At 45.9% G+C, this 19,116-nt stretch overlaps 3 protein-coding genes across 3 annotated transcripts; 1 reads left to right on the top strand and 2 right to left on the bottom strand.

The window, feature by feature from the left end:
• Nucleotides 1-1,161: 1,161 nt before the first annotated feature.
• tbce (tubulin folding cofactor E) lies at nt 1,162-7,510 on the bottom strand. The gene is made up of 17 exons (XM_085408947.1): nt 7,429-7,510; nt 7,122-7,235; nt 6,163-6,247; nt 5,898-6,062; nt 5,303-5,388; nt 5,065-5,164; nt 4,888-4,990; nt 4,444-4,520; nt 4,248-4,340; nt 3,555-3,619; nt 3,385-3,449; nt 2,726-2,878; nt 2,409-2,547; nt 2,244-2,312; nt 2,100-2,159; nt 1,910-2,001; nt 1,162-1,801 (listed from the first exon to the last, which is right to left on the bottom strand). The coding sequence occupies exons 2-17, from the start codon at nt 7,228-7,230 to the stop codon at nt 1,706-1,708; spliced, it is 1,557 nt and encodes a 518-aa protein (XP_085265073.1). The 5' UTR covers nt 7,231-7,235; nt 7,429-7,510; the 3' UTR covers nt 1,162-1,705.
• A 167-nt stretch (nt 7,511-7,677) lies between these two features.
• rbm34 (RNA binding motif protein 34) lies at nt 7,678-13,806 on the top strand. Its single transcript, XM_085408948.1, has 11 exons — nt 7,678-7,852; nt 8,301-8,454; nt 8,750-8,880; nt 8,977-9,190; nt 9,868-9,927; nt 10,010-10,053; nt 10,179-10,262; nt 10,348-10,411; nt 10,492-10,534; nt 10,628-10,746; nt 13,363-13,806. Exons 1-11 carry the CDS (start codon nt 7,830-7,832, stop codon nt 13,702-13,704), a joined length of 1,278 nt encoding a protein of 425 aa, XP_085265074.1. The 5' UTR covers nt 7,678-7,829; the 3' UTR covers nt 13,705-13,806.
• Nucleotides 13,807-14,387: 581 nt separating this feature from the next.
• On the bottom strand, nt 14,388-17,711 carry tomm20b (translocase of outer mitochondrial membrane 20b). Its single transcript, XM_085408949.1, has 5 exons — nt 17,477-17,711; nt 15,750-15,796; nt 15,462-15,543; nt 15,135-15,277; nt 14,388-14,978 (listed from the first exon to the last, which is right to left on the bottom strand). Exons 1-5 carry the CDS (start codon nt 17,598-17,600, stop codon nt 14,934-14,936), a joined length of 441 nt encoding a protein of 146 aa, XP_085265075.1. The 5' UTR covers nt 17,601-17,711; the 3' UTR covers nt 14,388-14,933.
• Between the last annotated feature and the right edge of the window lie 1,405 nt (nt 17,712-19,116).

Below are 19,116 nucleotides of genomic sequence, written 5' to 3' on the forward strand. Positions count from 1 at the left end.
AGATAGGGCTTTGATAACATGTGGGAGGATCCACTACAGACGGGTGTCAGCTCTGATCATCCAATCAGAGAAGATGAATCTAAAAGTCATCAGCTGACTCCAGCAGCACCCACCCGTCTGCTGAAGATGAATCCAGGGTTTTAGAGGCTGAGTGCTGTCTGTAGGTGAATGTATGTGGAACCAGTAGAAGTGAAGAGTCTCCCCGCTTAGATACATTATACATTTATGCTGAATAAAGTAGAATATTTAAAAAACCTCTAAGTTAGAAATGCCAAAAACACAAGCACATTTTTAGAAAATATAACATTTGTTCATTCATATGCTGATGGCATTCAGATCTATCTTCAGCTGAAGGGAAACAGTGCGGCCTCACTAGAACCCTTACTTCAGTGTCTCGGTGAAGTTACATCCCGGATGGCCTCTAACTTCCTTAACTTCAGTGAGAACAAAACTGAAGTGATCTTTTTGGACCGAGCGGCAATCCCAGCACCTCCCATTTTAACCTGCACAGTCTTGAGCCTTTTATCAAAAATTTGGGGGCTATATTTGACAGCAAGTTCACCTTTGAAAAACAGATTAGCTCAGTCGTACAGCGGTCTTTCCTCAAACTGAGGCTTTTATCCAAGGTGACATCATTTTTATCTTTTAAAAACTTTGAACGGGCGATTGATGCTTTCATTATATCCCAGCTGGACTATTGTAACTCCTTATATGCTGGAGTTAGCCAGACCCAAGGCTGCAGTTGGTCCAGAATGCTGCAGCTCGTCTTCTGACACGTACCAAAAGATGTGAACACATTTCCCCAGTGCTCGCTTCTCTTCATTGGCTTTATGTCCACTTCAGAATTTACTTTAAAATGTTACTGTTGACTTACAAAGCCCTGAATGGACAGGCTCCCGGCTGTTTGTCTGACCCCCCTTAGATCTCTTAGATCAAGTGATCTTTTGCTTTTAGCCGTACCAAGGTCGAGGCTGGTTCACAGAGGCGATCGAGCATTTGCAGTCGTAGCGCCTAAGCTGTGGAATAATTTGCCCCTACACATCAGACAGGCTCCTACTGTCAGTCGTTTTAAATCTTATCTTAAAACACATTTTTATTTGCTGGCTTTTAATACAGCATGAGAGTTATTTGTTAATTCATATTTGGTGTTTGCTATCAATAGTATAAGTTACCTTGGTATGTTGTATTCTTGCACAGCGCTTTGGTCGAAGTTCCTGTTGTAATTAAATGTGCTATATAAATAAATAAACTATAAACACGTCCCACAGAGGAGGATGAACGGTGCTGAGAGAGAGCAGAATAAAAACAGAGTCTCAGTGCTGTCAATGTTTAATCAGCATTCACACTAATAACGATCTGCACCATGGTGGTTTATTACCAGCTGACACTGAGCCTGACTGAAACACTCCACTCAGTGTTTTTCCTCTGATTTCTCAGCATCGCTTTGCTGTTTCCATTTACAGACCAGACACTAACACTTCATGGTTCAGTCTGCATCTCTGCCTGTAATGCTCACCTCCTCTGAGGACGATGCAGCGTCAGAGGAACCACAACAAAAATAAAACGTGTCTGCCATGTTTGAAATGAGGCATCAACAAATCCAGTGGCGTGCAGCTGTGCACAGAAGCAGCTCATGTGAGTCTCCATCTCATTTCAACAGGTCTCTCCTCTGTTCCTCCTGTGGGTCTTCAAGACCTGGACTGGGTCAGGACCAGCGCACCAGCACCTGGTCTCCATCCTCTATGGAGTAAAACTGCAGTGTTTTCAGGTCACTGTCGATCTCGAACTCTGTCCCCACCATCTATAAGAGCAAGAACATTTTACTGTCCCACAGTGGCATGTTCAGACTGAACGTGTGTGCTGCTCTCTGTGAAGGCCACGGGGCTCCTGCCTTTACTGAGTGTGCTACCTTGGGGCTGGTGTAGGTGAGCCTCAGATCTGCTGCAGGGACCTTGAGCAGCCTGTACAGCAGGCCCTTCACCTTCTGCACAACCATGGAGGCTACAGTACAGAAACACATGCCACTGTTTATGTGCAGAGCTCCACAGACAGATGAGAGCGCTGATAATCTAATGAGAGTCGAGGCTTTGAGCTCGTACCTGGAAGTTTCTTCTCCAGTGGTTTGCGGTTAGCATCGTCCGGAAACACAAAGGTAATCTCTGATGAAGGAAGGACAATGAAAATGTCTTTGATTCACGTTCATTCGTGGAGCCACTCAGACAGCAGAAAGGGGCGGGACTTACTTAACAGCTGATTTTTCAGGGCAAAAGGCTCCGGCTTCCTCAGCTCGCCTTCCTCAGGAGCACCATACTCTGAGGAACAGGAACATGGAGTTAGTGACTGAGACCATGTCAGTAATAATAAAGCTGGAGCTGTCTCAGGTCATCTGACCCCACAGCCTGACTTACTGCTGATGAGGGCCTGATAACGAGGGTGTTCACAGATGAACTGAGGGCTGGGCTGACTCCGCCCACCCGCCTTTAGCCACTCCTCTCCAAACATCTTGATATAGTCGAGCTCCGCTCCCCTCCTGTCGTCAGCGTGAATCTGAAGGAAAGCCCAGCAGCTTGAGCACAGGACAGCACCGACATGATGCCCAGAACTCATACACAAGAGGCGGGGCTCTGCGGCGCTCTAATCTGTCACACAGCAATCTGAAGACGTGTCAGGACACAGCGTCCGCACGTTTCCAAAGCATCGGCAGAGTCCTCACAATCGAGCTCACCTCGCAGCTGTTCAGCACAACCAGCTGTCCCAGTTTAGCGATCAGCATCTGATTGGCTGTTTTCGGGTTTCCATCCCTGCTCACCAGCTTGTTGCCACGGCAAGAAAGCCGGACCAAACTGGGAAGTTTGGCCAGCTCGTTCGCCACAAACCACTAAGTGAGAAAGAGAGAAACACTTCCTTTAAACTGGCGTAGAGTTTATTTTAAATAACGTCCAATCACGAAGCTGGACAGAAGAACAAAAATGACACGACCGAGCCGGCGTAACGTGGAGACAGCCTCAGCACCCACGCTGGATGTAACAGTGACTGCATGAAACACGCAGTCTGGAGCTGCTGCTGTGTGTCACAGTGCAGCCTTCGCCCACAGCACTGCAGTGTTAAACAGCTTCCAGACTGGCTTCACTCCAGTCTACAGAAGTACACTTACACCAGTGTAACAACAGTTACAACAACACAAACAGACACAGTCGCAGCTGTTGACCGTTTCTATGGCAACACGTTTCACTAAACTGAAGCTAAAGTTATTTCTGGCATGTTTGATGTTTGTTAGTTTTGTAACCACAGAACAATGTTGCAGATGTTTGTGTTCCAGTGAAACGTCGGTCACAGTTCTGGTTAACCACCCGCAGCCGTGTGCTGGTGCAGGAACACACTGACCTCAGTGATGCTGTTGTGGTCCAGGTTGAGGTTCTTCAGTGCTGCATACGCGGCTGTGTGAGACCCTGCAGAGCAGAGACTGTCACCGACACGTTTGCAGTCGCACAGAAAGCTGTTCTACACGCACAAAAGGACAACAGATGCCGTTAGGCTGGAAACTGTGTCGTTACCGGGGGCAGCATCTTCAAACTGAATGACAGACAGTCCGGTCTTGGATAAATTCAGCTGCTCCAGCCTGCCACGAGAAACACACCAGACTCACTCCAGCTGCTTTTATTAAACAACAAACAGAAAACTGTGACTATGGTGCAAACGCCGTAAAAATCCCTCCTAAAATCAGATCAAGTACTGGTTTTTGGGGTGTGTGGGATCACCACTTCCACCTAGAGCTGCAGGAGGCGGGGTAAAATCCCTGCTGTGGCCGCTGGGTTGCCTAGCAACACAGCTGTTTCCATATATTTTGACAAGATGCTGCTCTAACATGAGCTAGAGCTAGCTAGCTAAATATACAGAGGACTGCAGTTCAACAGAAGGGCTGAGGATGGCAGTCTAGAAACAGAGCAGCCGGACAGGGTTCACAGCTGAGCGCAGCACACATGTACAGACATGACCCGACTCAGTGAGAGAACCTGAAACATTTTCTATGATATTTAAATGTTACAGAAAATAAATGGCATGTTTCCCACTCGTGCTGCTGCAGGACGGAGCAGTCCTCACACGCAGTCAGAGAAACGCACGCATGCTGCTCAGCATCAGGTTAACTGACAGTGGAGCTGCAAACGTGTCTGCATGGATGAACTCACACTGGACACAAGCACGTGCAGCACGTTACATCGACGCGTGGCTGACACTTTGTACTGTACCTGGGCAGAGCAGATAAACTGAGCACGCTGTCCTGCACCAAAGGATTACTGGACAAGCTCAGACTCTTCAGCGACTGCAGCAGTCCCTCAGGCCTGTAAACAGACACAGCACAGCTGGTTTCAGGCAGCTTTGAGTGAAAACACACACATCTAAAGGCAGGGCACACAGAAGATGATGATGATGATAAAGTGTTACCTCTGCAGCTCTGTGATGCTGTTTTCTTCCACACACAGGTCCTCCAGCTGTGGCCACATGGGAGCGCATTCCAGAATCTGAGAGGAAAGCAAGATCAGAGGCGGAAAAGAGATTTCATTTAAACAGAAGCAGTTCATCATCTCAAGACCCAACACTGTCCATGATGAGAACGGACGACCCACGAGAATCTGGCCTCAGCGGGGAGGAAGAACTCCCTTTGAAGAGGAAGAGACTCGAGCCAGAAGCAGGTTCAGCGGGAAGAGGAGAAGAAACATGACAGAAAGAAAATGACTGAACGCAGCAATGTGAGTGGTAGAGAACAGAAAAAGAGGGAACGCTTTAAATTCTCCTTTCTTTAGACTTTAAGTTAGTTTGATGTTTGATGTGAATGTTACCCCAGAGCTGAAACACAAAAGTAAATATAAGTGCCACAGCGCTGCGTACCTGTGGCCAGGTGAGCTGGCAGCCGTTGAGCACGACGACTTTGAGGGCTGAGAAAGCGTGGCGTAGAGCCGAGGGGTCAGGGGGCAAACGGAGTCTGTTGTAACTGAAGACAGAAACACAACACAATGTTGAGTGGAAGGAAAGCGAGGCCAAACAAAGCGTCCCACACACCCACACCTGAGCTGCAGTCCTTCCAGTCTGTCCAGCTGCTGGCTGATGGTGGCCACATCCTCCCAGCACGACATCAGAGTCCCAGTCAGGTCCAGCCACTCCACATCTGATCAGCATGGTTAAGGTGTCGCATCCACACTGCTCGCAATCACAACCTGACAGACTCTGAGAAATGGGAACGCTTTGTGAAGCTCACACATCCTGAGTGCCAGTAAAGCATCCAGCACCGTCTGTAGAAGGATACTGGGAGTTGTGGTCCTGATTTCCCCATCAGCACCAGACCAGCTCACGTCAGAGCGGCTCAGCAGCACTGAGGGAAGGCTCTCAAAACTGCACACACACAGACACACAATACAAAGTGTGCAGGTTTATAACAGGAGTGAAAACTGTGAACACAAAGGCTGTGACTGTTTCTGAGTGGACACACATGTAACTGATGTCTTGGATCTGACTGTGGGAACAGCTCACAGACTGTGACGAAACACATCCTGAGACACAGACCAAACGAACCCCAGAGGCTGGATTCACACAGTAATGACTCGGTGCTGCTGTTCATCTCAGGCTGTGTTTACTTAGTTATGAGACCTGATGATTTTATGATGTCTGACTATATAAAACCTTAGACGTGTGAGCTGTGTCTCAGGTGACTTTCATCTTCCTCCTCGCTTCATCAGCACTGACTCTGCAGCTCAGCTGATCGTCATAACACATGCATTACTGCAGGTGGATGCTACCAACAACTACCAGGCGACAGAACTGAAGCTGATAACATCCTTATGATATTTTGCTCTAATAGCACAGCTGTGTGACGCTCTTCTCCTGACCACACAGCATCGTACCCACGCTCCTTGATGTTCCCCCACTTGAGCTTCTTCTTGGAGATGGAGATCTCCTCACTCAGCACCTCCTCTGAGTCGATCTTGTACTCCTGTCGCACGGCGGTCAGATAGTCCACTCCAAAGCTCACCTTTGCCGGACGGACGAAGGAGCCTCCTGTGGGGTGTCTGAGAACAAAGGGAACGTATCAGGACATTTTCACAGAAGACTTTATAAAGTAATTATCTCACAGGAGGCGTGCAGGCAAAGCACGCTTGAGCACTTTACCTGCACGTGAAATACTGCACTCCCTCGTGGCTGCCGTCATGTTTGCCTCTGTCGGGGTTGTCCCACTCCACACCCAGCCACAGACCTACAAACCACAAAACAAACACACAGCTATACTAATGGCAATGCAGTGATGCAAGCATGTGGTTAAATCTGCTTCATTGGTGTGATTTCATCCGTGTACTCGGACTGGACATGTATCGAGAGAGGGGGACAGGAAAAAGCCCCGCCCCCTCCCAGCTTTCCTCCCTCTCTGCGTCCAGTCTGTTGGCTTTGAAATGCCACAGGCTTTGTCTCGGTACACTGTTGCTAAAAGTCAATCATATTTATTCTTAATCAAAATATAAGTTTGATCAATATGTTAAATGACAAATGTGAGGCAGCTGGGCCCTATGACCCCTATGAGCAAGCACTTGGCGACATTTGGAAGAAAAACTCCCTTTTAACAGGAAGAAACCTCCGACACAACCAGGCTGTAATCTGCTGCAACTGGTGGTGGTGAAGAAAAGACTATTGGAGACAGACCTACAGTGATATAATCGTGTAATAATTACTAACGATTAACTGGAGGAGTGACCTGATAACATGGGAATCCCCGGCAGCCTACGTCTATCGCAGCATAACTAAGGGAGGATCCAGGGTCACCTGGTCCAGCCCTAACTATATGCTTTAGCAAAAAGGAAAGTTTGAAGCCTAATCTTAAAAGTAGAGATAGTGTCTGTCTCCTGAATCCAAACTGGAAGCTGGTTCCACAGAAGAGGGGCCTGAAAACTGAAGGCTCTGCCTCCCATTCTACTTTTAAATACTCTAGGAACAACAATAGGCCTGCAGTCAGTATGATGCTCGTAGCAAACATTTCATGATCAAAGTCTTTCTGTCATACTGACTGGCTCTATGTGTTCGCGGTTTATGATGTTCATCCATGCGTGATGAGGTAAGAGGTACAACCCGGGTCCTACCTGCTGTGGGGGGTACAGGTCCAAAGTAGCGCACTGTGGCCCGCTCCCCGCCGCAGGACACCCGCTTACCCACCGCATCCACCGGCACCTCCGCCTCGTCTACTCCCATGGAAGCTACGAAGAAAAAAACTAGAGCCACTCTGTAGTTCTTCTCCAACAGGAAGCAGCTTACGCTACATTTAAGTGTAATAAGTAAATACTGCACATTTCCGGTATGTCACTGTTTGGATAGCTTATTGTGTCTTTCTGAAAAATTAGAAACATGTAATGTTTGAAAAATGCAAACTTAATGTAAAATCATACACACCTTTGATCGCGTTTGCTGCGGAACAGTCACTCAGCCTGCCCCCACCAAAACATCCTGCAGCTGCGTCACCGGATGGGACCTATTTCAACGTCGCACCGGTTTCCCACAAACCTTTTTCTAAAAGGAAGTTATACCACGAAGGAAATATACTCACTGACACGTTACGTGTGTCTGGTCCTTTCCTATAAATCACCCCAGTTTAGTTATACGGTACCAAATCAGCCTAAAGCTAGAAAAAGCATAGGAACCTTTGTGGGGCTTTGCCGTGTTCCTATGGGGAATATTTCGAAGTAGGACAGCGGTCCACTCGGATAGAAAACGTGTGGATGTGTTGTAAGGTTTACTGGAGTTTAGGCCATTCAGTAAACATTTATTCCAGATAAAAAAGAAGAGGGGAAGCCATGAAGAAGAAAGCCCACAACAGGTTTGTTTACATACACTTTAATAACACGAGTGAAAATATCACGACGATTAGTGAGATAACGTTCAGAACGCAGACTTGAGCCTTCGATCTGGGGGGACCGGTGCTCCCAAAGAAACAAAGCCAGCATCAGCAGTAGACCCCCGCAGGGTCCAGGTTTTTCACTCGGTTGTTTGTCTGCTGGAGGAGCCATGAGCTCCAACTGAGCAGGAACCCAGATCCACTCCAGAAGTTCGGCGATGGACTTCTGTGTCCTGGATTCTTTGGATTTCTCCGAATCCAACAGTTACAAAGGGCAGCGTAGGAGGGTCTCTGTAGCTGAAGGAGTGACCCAAGACTTCCCTGCTTCTTTGTGTACAGATATGAACGAGCACACAGCTGTGCCAGCTCAACTAAATATGGCACAAAAAGCGTTATCGCCTGTTAACTTCAGTGTTTCTGTCCTCTGCAGAGAGGTGTCGCCAGGACAACAGTCAGCTGACTACACAGTGGGTCAGGTGTCAGGAAGCTTATTCCAGAAGAACTCTGCAGCCTCTGGATCCCTGTCGGCTTTATTCAGCACAGCAGCAGCATCCACAGCGCTGCTGTTCAAGCCTGCGCCTCTGGTGAGCGCAGCACACAACCAGCCCGTCTGTGACTGCGTGTTTGACCACCAGTCGAAACCAAATCTGTAAAAACCAAGAAAACCTGTCTTCTTCTATTGTGTGTCATGACTTATTTATTGTAAGGTGTCTTTAAGACACGCAGAGGTGCATTAACCTTCGCTGAGCTTGATGAAGTGTTTTTCTTTATTAGAGTTTGTGCGTTTTATTTTCAAACTTTTAGTGAGCGCCTCTAATGCTAATGGATTATTTAAGAGGGAGGAAATGACTGAAGTGTCTTTTTGTGTTATGATGGCAGCCGGTTCAAAAAAGCACAGAAACCAAAGAGCAGAAGCAGAAAAGCCCACAGGTCAAAGGTCAGCCACGCCAGGAGAAGAAGCAGCAGCCAGCTAAGGAGAAATCAGCAGCCAATCAGGAGCTGGAAAAAAGGTGAGTGTTAATTTCTTTTTCCCCAGTTTTTTCTTGATTCAAGTCTCTTCTCAAACCCGTTTGTTTGAAGTGTTCATTTGAATTTGCTGGTTTCAGAGAGAGTGGTTTACAAAAGGCAGACGAGGATGAGGACGGGCCAGAAAAACCCAACAGGAAGAGGAAGAGACAAACCTCCGAGTCGGGCAGAGAGAACGACACAGAGTACTGGGTGATGAAGAGACAGAGGCTGAAGGCCAGCAAGGCGCAGGAGACCTTGAAGAAGAAAAGGACTGTGTTTGTCGGCAACCTTCCCATCAGCTGCACCAAGAAGGTTTATTTAGTTTCTTTGTTTTACCCACCTGTATCCATAGTGACCGCCTGACTGTATCTGACACCAGCAGTCTGCATCCATAAACTACATGGACGTAACATGCAGTGTAGTTTAGTGCTGAGGTGCAGACTAACACAGTACTGGAGTTTCTCTTTAGTGTCAGTTTCCCTGCGTGTTAGCTTCAGCAGCCAGGCGCCACTCCTTCCTCTGTGAGCCACCTCGCTGTTTCTCCTTATGTGGAGAATGGAGAAGACGAGACACAGCCGTGTTTGTTTTAAATGACCCTCGTTCAGTCACGTAGGCGCAGTAACAGGAGCAAATATGGTCATGAGTCAGATGGCACTTTAGATGCACTGAGACGCTGTACACAGTCAGTATTGAGCCTCAACGGTCTGACCTCAGACTGAGGCTTGTGGATGAAGCTGTGGGACGATAACAAGGAGAAACTGGCTAAGCTGAGGCAGCCGGTCTGATCTGCAACCTCTGGAAACGCTTGTTGGACGTTTTAGCTTCTAGCAGGTGTTTATCTGACAGAGTGAAAACACAACTGTACTGTGGCTCTTTCCAAGATCTTTCAGGAGACGTGCAAATTGCTTGTTGTGCAATAATTGCAGTATTTATAGGACAATAATAATGTGGAAGTTCAAAGACTGGCAACCTTTTTTGTTCCTTCTCAGACCCTGCGGAGCCTCTTCAGGGATAAAGGATCCATCGAATCTATTCGCTTTCGCTCTGTGGTAAAAACACCTCTGAAAGAAAGAGAGTCGCCAGGTTGCTGCAGCTTCTCGTCTTCAGTAACATTGTGTTTCATTCCAACAGGTCAGAGAGGACCCCTCCATGTCTCGTAAAGTAGCTGCTATCAAGTGAGTTTCTAAAAGTTGTTTATTTTTTAATCCTGAGCTTTCACTAGGTTCCACCAACAAACTAATAGTATGGTTTCAGTTGACTCCTTTCCATTTGTACCAAACAGCTTCTTTTCACTTCGCAGGCGCAAAGTCCACCCAAAGAAGCAGAGCATCAATGCCTACGTAGTGTTTAAAGATGAAGATGGCATCACCAAAGCTTTGGAGAGGTCAGACGCTCCTCCTGAAACCTGCTAATGCTGTAAGACCCAAACATACACGTGCTGATAGAGCTCTGTCTGTCTGCCCTCACAGGAATGGCATGGAGATAGAGAAAGACTTTCACATCCGAGTGGACAGAGTGGCCGACAGCTCATCTGTGAGTCAGCAGACGTCCCAGAATGCTCTGCTGTATCTGTCTCCTGGGAGTTAAACTGAAATCCTGTTGTTCTCTTTCAGCACGACCACAAGCGTTCTGTTTTCGTGGGGAATCTCTCATTTGGTGAGTTCGTCTGTAGAGTTCCAGACAGTGGTAAAGGTGTAGTTGTCCATGAGTGAGTAGTTTGAAGCTCAAGCCAACCTGCTGTGTCTGCAGACATCAACGAGCTGACTTTTCGAAGGCATTTCGAAGAGTGTGGGACAGTGGAGGCGGTGCGACTGGTGCGAGACAAGAACTCGGGCTTGGGGAAAGGATTTGGTTACGTCCTGTTTGAGGTACAAGAGCTCGGAGACGATCGTGGTTCTGGAGTAACAAATAATAATATTGGATTGCATTTAGAGCTGGGCGATAGAACGATAACGATATGTATCGCGATATAACTTTTTCTCGATAGAAAAATTAAACTATCGCGATAGACCTCGCCGCTCTTGTCCTCTTAAAAAAAAAAAACAAAACAAAACAAAAAAAACCAGCCAATCCAAATTAAGTAGCGCAGAGCCGAACCAATCACAGCCGCAGCGTCATGTCACGTGACTTGTTACGTACAGCACAAGTGCCAAGCCGCCGTACAGCCCGGGTAATGGAGGAAATGAGTGTGCCGACTAGAAAAATCAACCGAGCGTGACCGAAGAGAAAACAGATGATGGTTCCAACGCCGGAGAGATTGTCGAACGGAAGAGCCATAGAAGTTCCGTAGGGTGAAGGTATTTCGGCTATTTCAAGTCTGACAAAAAACAGAGTAGCGTGCACTGTAAATGTGCCGAAAGCAAGTCTGGAAATACAATAAACTGGTGCATGCGCTACGTCCACACGTACCCGGGTATTTTTGAAAACGCAGATTTTTCTATGCGTTTGCACCTTTCGTCCACACGTAAACGGCGTTTTTGGTCACTGAAAACGAAGATTTTTAAAAACTCCGGCCAGGGTGGAGATTTTTGAAAACTCAGTTTTTGCGTTTACGTGTGGACGAGAAAAACGGAGAAAACGCAGCGTCAAAGGTGCGCGCATTTTGTGACGTCACACTGTGCGCCACGTTATTGTTTCGGTGAAATGAATTTCTACAATACTGTTACTGTTAATTCTACTCTCTGCAGTGTTTAAATGCTTACATATACACACAGTTACTGTCCCTCCACACATACGACTCGGTTCTGCTTCTATGCCCCAGCTTTGTTTACTTTTTCCCACCGAGGCTTCTAGACTTCTGATTGGCCAACATTTCTGCACGGTTAGGAATCTAGCGCCACCTGCTGCTTTGGCATGTTCATAGCAGCGTTTTCCTTCATTTCTGCCTTTATGTGTGGACAGGATTATTTTTTAAAACGAAAACGGAAAATCTCTGTTTTCAAAAATACCCGTGTACGTGTGGACGTAGCCTCAGTCTCTGACTGGAAGCGCTAATTCGTCATTCGGCTTTTGTCAGACTAAAGTAACTGTTAAAACTGTTTGAAAAGCTCAGCTATACAACAAGGAGAGATTGAGAATTTCCTTTTAGTTCTCAGTTTATTTGATATTGACAAAAGTTAGTCAGTTTTGTCTGTTCTTCTGTAAAACAAACTAAGATTTATTTTTAGAATTAATATTTTGTTTCTAAGTGGAATTGACAGTTTAGTCTGTTTCGTTTGTTCTATTTTGAAACTTAAACGCTTTAGCGGCTGCCTTTTGTGTAGTTTGCAATATTTGCCTTTATTTATCTGAAAAAGTCTCATGTTCCTTAAGTACATCTACCCTGTTGAACTTATTATGGGAAATAAATATTTAAATAAAAACAAGCTGCTGATTATTTCACATTTTACTTGTGAGCAACGGCACATTTAAATCTTACAAATATAGTTATTTGGCTTATATCGTGATAGATATCGTTATCGCCTGAAATGAAAAAAACATATCGTGATATGAAAAAATCATATATCGCCCAGCTCTAGTTGCATTTATATTTTGCTTTTTGAGACGCCTGTGGCGAGGCTTGGGATTTCTAACTGAATACGCATCACTGCAGGGTTGTCCTCTGATGGCTGGTGACAAAAGTCAGTCCATGTTTAAACAGTACAGCTTTGGCTATGAACCCCCCCCCCCACCCCACACACACAGTCATGACAGATGGCCGCCCCTCTCTGAGCCTGGATGTGCAGGAACTGTCTTCCTGTTAAAAGGGAGTTTTTCCTTCCCACTGTCATATTGTTGGGGTTTCTCTTGCATTGCTCTACTAATTGGTGCCTTATGTTGTGTTTAGTTTCGGGGGTGTCACTGCATGAGCTTATTAGCAGCTGCCGTAAACTTCCACACCAGCAGTCAGGAAATATTAAATCAAATGGCGCTCTTTGATTTATGCTCCTGAACGGTGTATATGACAGATGGTGGCCGTATCACCTACACCAGCGGTCTCCAACCTTTTTCGCGCCACGGACCGGTTTATGCCCGACAATATTTCCACAGACCGGCCTTTAAGGTGTCGCGGATAAATACAACAAAATAAAACTAGTACCGGTACCGAAAAAAATAAGATTTATTCATAACACACGTGAAAAGACCCAGGAAAACCGAGTTAACGATAAAACGATAACAAAATAACGCTGAAAACCGATAAAAACCCTGAAAACCAGACATTTCACACCTGAGCCTCAACTCTCGCGGCCCGGTACCAAACGACTCACGGACCGTTTGGGGACCGCTGACCCATACTGTGTACTCATACTTTGGGAACTTTAAGGTCTAAAAGCACAGAATTAGAATAAATTAGAATCCACAATAGACTGTGTGCCATTGATGGGCGTAGCCAGTGTGACATCAGCCAGTGGTTTTTCCATTCTACAGTTTTTAAGCGTCAGTATTGGTGCTTTGGTCAAAGTAGGCCATGTGTTTCTACACTTCATTTTGTCTTCCTTGTGCAGAGTACCGATTCTGTGCAGCTGGCGTTGAAACTGGACGGCTCAAAGCTGGAGGGCAGATCCATCCGGGTGAAGAGGTCACTGAAGAAGGAGAAGCAGAAGAGTAACGGTGATGGCAAAGCAACAACAAGGAAGACCGGCAAGACTCTGAAGACGGGTTCTGGACGGGAGAGGGCGGCTGGTCGAGGAGCTTTCAAGTCCCCAAGGAAGGTGATGGGAAACCAGCGCAAGTTGAGCAGAAGCTCCGCTTCTTTCAAAGGAGAGATGGCAGATCCAGACAAAAAGACTAAAAAGAAAGCACTGAAGAAAAAGAGAGTGAAGCCAGAAAAGTCTGTTCATATTTAAACTGAGGACAGAAAAAGCATGTGGTCGCTGTGATCAGAGTCGTTTGGAAGAGCAGCAGGTTCAGAGCCCGACTCCAACACAGCTGACATCCAGGCAGCTAAACGAGAACTTCCTCTGCCCAGCATAAAGTCACAGGTCCTTCCCACAGGGCTGTGTTGGACTTGATCTGTAACCGTTTCACTTATTTGGTTAAAATACGTCATTTCTTTTATTCTGTGTCTGAATTTATTGTCACTGTTTTCTTTCTTCCTTGCAAATCACCAGCAAAACCTCTAAATCGGGTTATTATTGAAAGCAAATGATCCACACTAATAATTTTTGAAGGCAGATGAGTCAGTGAAGTTTAGATGCTGTCGTGACCTCTGACCTCTGTCACAGAGCCCGGTGGCGTCCTCTCTCCAAAAGAAAGCAGAGACATTTCTCACCACCAGTGTGTTGGTTGCTGTGCAGCATCGTTCTCTCGTGTCACTGTTGCTAACGTGCCACAGTTCATAGCAGCCTCCTGCTCTCCTCCCTGTACCTCCACCAGCCTGTAGATGAGGACCATTAGAACAGAGTAGCTGCACCTCCAGCACTCAGGGCGCTTTGGCACAGAGGTTCAGCTGCTCGGTTTAATAAAGACCTCAAACTGTTCTGAGGCGCAGTGCCAGGGTGACCAGGACTGAACACTCAACACAGCTGCGGTTTGTTCAGATGGTTTATTCTTGCTAAAGAGGGCCGTCCTCTTCAAACAGAACAAAACATATCGTCACTCTAAAAAGCGTTTCCAAGTCTAGAATGGAAAGACAGACGAGACGTAACAAAACAATAAATACTCATCCGAGCACATTCTGGTTTATACTACTGACGTTGTCATGGAGACGGCAGGTACAACCACATCAGGCAGCGTAAACCTTGTACATAATCCTGTCAGATGTGTGTTGCACCACCTTGGAGGAAGGAGCGGATTCATCTTTGAATCCAGCCCAGTTGGTTATTACATACATGAGGATTTGGGAGCGGGGACAGGCCGGATTGCATTTCTCTACATTTTTTTGTGGCCTCATGATTTAGATATCCTAATACCCCAAAACGGGTAATACAAGTTCAAAAAGAAAACCTTTCAATGGACAAAGGAAGAGAAACTGAACCCCTTTAGGGAGGCTGGATGGGGTGAAAGTGACAGGAGGCAGAGGTGTGGGCAGGTCGTGTTGAACAAACGGGGAGCAGGGGTGGCTTCTTCTGGGCTCTCATTCTATATCATCCTCACTCAGACTCTGTGCGCTCACGATACGCTGCAAGACAGGAAACAAAGGTCCTCGGCTTTATGGTTTGACGTGTGCATGACTGATGAACACTTTAGAGATGATTCAAAGACTCCAGAGTTAAAACTGCTCGACTCCATGTCCTGCATGCTGTCATAATAACTGATCCTAGAGCAATTCACAAACCTGGCTGATACTGGGCAGCTTGGTGAGCAGCATCTGGAAGACGGGTGGAGGCAGAGTCTGCTGCAGCACCTGTAGTAGCTGCTGAGGCTGACCACACACAGCGATGGCGTTGGTCAGGTGATCCACACCTTTCTCGTAGTCTCCTGTAGTCAAAGCAAAAGGAAACAAAAGCTTATAAGCTCCACATGCAGGCGTCTGTACCCATACTGGGTGTCCCAACAGCAGGGAAGGAGCCATTTTAGCGCCGCAGCAAGGTCACCACTGGCTGTACTGCAGTAAACCGTTTGACCAGTTCAGTGGTACGAGTTTCAATAAAGAGTAAATTACCCTGAGCCAGCAGCTCCTCTCCCAACTGGATTTCCTCCAGGAAGAACTTCTGCACGGCTTCAGCATCCTTCAGATCTGGAAGCTGCACAACAGTCACAGTAAGCAGTCACAGCTGATTTCTGTCACGTTTGTGTGAAGTAGCTTGCAGTTGTACAGCAGAGTCAGTATCAGTGCTTTGGTTTGAAGTTGTCCTTTAATGTGGTGGGTGTCAGCTTTAATACAGAAACACGGTCAGCTCCGTGCACGCGTGTGCACATGTAAAGGTGCAGGCGTGTAGAGACTGCTCACCTTTGCCAGGCCTGCCCTCTCTTTGGCAGCCTTCTGCTTTCTTCTCCCTGTGACAAGAACAGGACAAACTGCTCATGTTGCTCCAGCCCTCAAAACATGTCCATCTTGGTTTTAACAAGAAAGTAGTCTTAGACAGTAGCTGCTACACTCACAAAGTTACGAGTATAAGACAGACACAGAAATAGGCTTAAAGCTAAACTAGCTCCAAGTTCAGCTTCTGCTCCCTCAAATCAACTATTTACTGGAAATTTAGGCCTGATTTTTGTAGGCCAGTGATTATTTGTCACCTTGTCGTCCAGCTGACCATGTTCAGGTGACTGGTAACAATTACAAACTGCCTGCAATACAAAAACTGGAATGTGTTTATTTCTGTTTATACACAGTTTGCTGCTTCGGCCGTATTCCCTGAAGCAAATTTAACAAACTCCAATTTCAAACTTTTAGTGTCCCCCAGAACACCTGAGTGCACCATGGCAATGGGTAAATAAACAGTAAAGCCTTGATTATAACCCAGAGGACTGAGGAATATGAATGTGTGCCAGCGTGGGTCATATTTCTCTCAAAAACCACGCAGGACAGAGTTATTTTAATCAGCTTGGTCCACTGTGTCGTTACCATAGACAGAATATGATGCTCACACAAGTCAGGCAGCATTACTGTGGATAGAGTCAGAGTTACAAAGCTACAAATACACAATACAGATCTTTTTCTGCGCATGTTACCAATCTGTGGTGTAACTGCCGTCTCTCTTCTGCGCTTGTGTGAGAACACAAAATGGCAAACATACAAGCTGGGTCGTTGTTTGTAAGAAACTCTATGAACGAGCAAACATCAGTGTCAGTCAGCTGGTCCAGGAGCAGCAGAGGAGTCGGAAAGAAACTCAGAGCTGTGGTTTTGCTCACAGAGTCTGTTACCATGTACGTGAAAACCTGGAGCTTCCTCATGTTTGGATTAACTAACTGGAACAAGGCCCAATCTTCCTGGAATAACACGATAATCTCCAGCAGGCTGGAAGCCCAGCTAACAAGACATCATGCTAAATATGTTTGTTGTGTAATTACTTGAAATGGAAATAGCTTTGTGAATGAGTGTGTGCTGCAGGTCACATCACAGGATAGTAAAGCCTTTCTCTCACAGTGTTTGGAGTTTTGCTGGCAGGACAAATCTGGATGAGCACCTGGACGTATATAAATACTACCTGGTAATGTGGCCTTGGAGACAACTGAGGTTCTCTGAATCCAGCCTCCATAAGCTGCCCAGCGGCTCAAGTTTGAGGTAGCACACTTTAGACCGGCACTGGTATATTCAGTATATTTATGTGTGTACAGCCATATAAAAGCCTTTTATTTTGTGCCTCGAAATAGGGTTAGGCAACACCAAAATAATGGTTTGTTTTGAAGCACAGCCACTAATCGTATGCTCCCCTTTACAAATCATGTCACCAGTTATTTCTACAGATCCTTTTAGAGGATGGAAGAGCTCAGGATCCAGGGAGGGCGCAAAGAATGTGATTACTGTCACATCGTGGCGTGTCAGCTACAAACCCACCTAACGATGTGAGAACATGAATGAAGTCCCAGCTATGCTTTGCTTAATTTACTGAATTGATTGTAGCGCTCCTCCACAGCCTCTGGACAAGCTAACTGGACCGAACGAAACCGCCCGGTGTCCGAACCAGCGAACCCGGCGAAGGTGAGAAAAAGAGCAGCGAGGAGGTCAACACTCACGTTCTCGTAGCCTGTTCTTGAAGTTCGGGTCATTCCGTCGTTTCCTGTCGAAATAAATACAGTAACCGACAAACAGAGCTCCGCATACACCCGCCGCTATGGCACTCGTCCTTCCGCCCATCATAACTCGAAAGACCCGCTCGGCTTTTGGAGGATTTCGGGCTAATCTGGATTTTTTACCTCCGGTTGTCGTTTTCTGTCAGGCGGCTGATGGAGCGGCTCAAGGAAGGAAGGAAGGACCGTAAGGACCCCACCTTTGACAGCTAGTAACCGCCTGAAAACGCCTGACTGAAAATGAGACAAACGAGCCATTTTCTCAGGCAGTTTGCCTGTAAATGATCAAAAGGTTGTAGTCAAGTGAAAATAAAAGTCTGTTCCAAATATGTGTGGTTTACACAGATTATCAGGTACATATGATAAAACAGCGAATTTGAGAATATAACGGCAGTTTCAGCTACATTATATTTTGTGTTAGTTTCTTTGTAAATATGATACACCTCTGTTATCATTTGGTTTTATGTTGAAGAGCTCATTTCTAAAACCTGCACAACGTTTTTTTCTGGTCCTCGTTAAAGAGTACACGCCAACTGGTTTATTTATTTGTTCTTTTTTTTTTTTTAGAAAGTTTGTTTTCAAAATAAATGAGCGCCAGTGACGTCATCCTAAGCCACATAAACCTGTGTTTAGTTTTCGTTGATGTTTTTTTTTTAATTGTACAAACTAACAATTACAGCGCATATCTTACAAGTCAAAAAGATGTGTACAAGTACAGGTGGTTAAGAACAAAGCAGCCATCGAACAAAGAACAAAAGAACAGTATAGGTCAGAGATAACATAAAGCAACACACAAGTACATTAAGTGACCTTACATATAAAAGTTAAAAAGTTAAAAACAAAAAAACAAAAGTACGCACACACAGTCTAGCTACATCAGTTGAAAAGCTGCATCAAAAATTACCTTTATTTAAGTTACACTTGTCTAATGAAGCCATCGGTTGTTCAGTCTGACGTCACTAGCCGTGTCTGGGTCTAAACTCTGCTGCAGGTCCATATATCAAACGATCACTATGGCATTACTGAGAGTTGAAAAACTGTCTAAAGTCTTTCATCTTTAATAAAATGATCAGCGTTCTGCTCTACCAGGTGTAACAATTGAGTTTAACATCCAGGCATCCATGAAAACGGAATTTATGACATTTAACGGAGTTAGAAGTTAGCAGGGAGTTAGCTCGCTAGCTTCTATCTAAATACAATATAGCATGTCCTGACTGCGGGGTTTTGGAAACAAATTCAAACGTACAGCTCTGCTATCACTTCCAGCATAAATGAAGACAGAAAACTAAACAGCAGTGACGTTTGTAGGGTTACTGAAGTTGGGCTAGCTGGTATATAATGATGTGCTACGTGACCGCTAGCGACACAGCTATGTTAGCATAATATAAACAAGCTAACTTTTTTTCCACTCGATAAAAGTTAACGTGAGTGTTCTCGGTGGTCAGGAACAAATGTAATCGCATGGCAGGATGCTGTAAAAGGACCAAACTTCAGCCAGGAGAACAACTGAGATAATCCATCCACAATACGAGGTTAGTCATTCATATACTGCTGCATGGGCTGGGCTGTAGTTACATCGTAAGGTT

The sequence above is a fragment of the Rhamphochromis longiceps genome, linkage group LG6 (assembly GCF_057381845.1).
Source record: "Rhamphochromis longiceps isolate RC_006_pf linkage group LG6, R_longiceps_female_GT1.1, whole genome shotgun sequence".
In the NCBI taxonomy this organism is placed as follows: Eukaryota; Metazoa; Chordata; class Actinopteri; order Cichliformes; family Cichlidae; genus Rhamphochromis; species Rhamphochromis longiceps.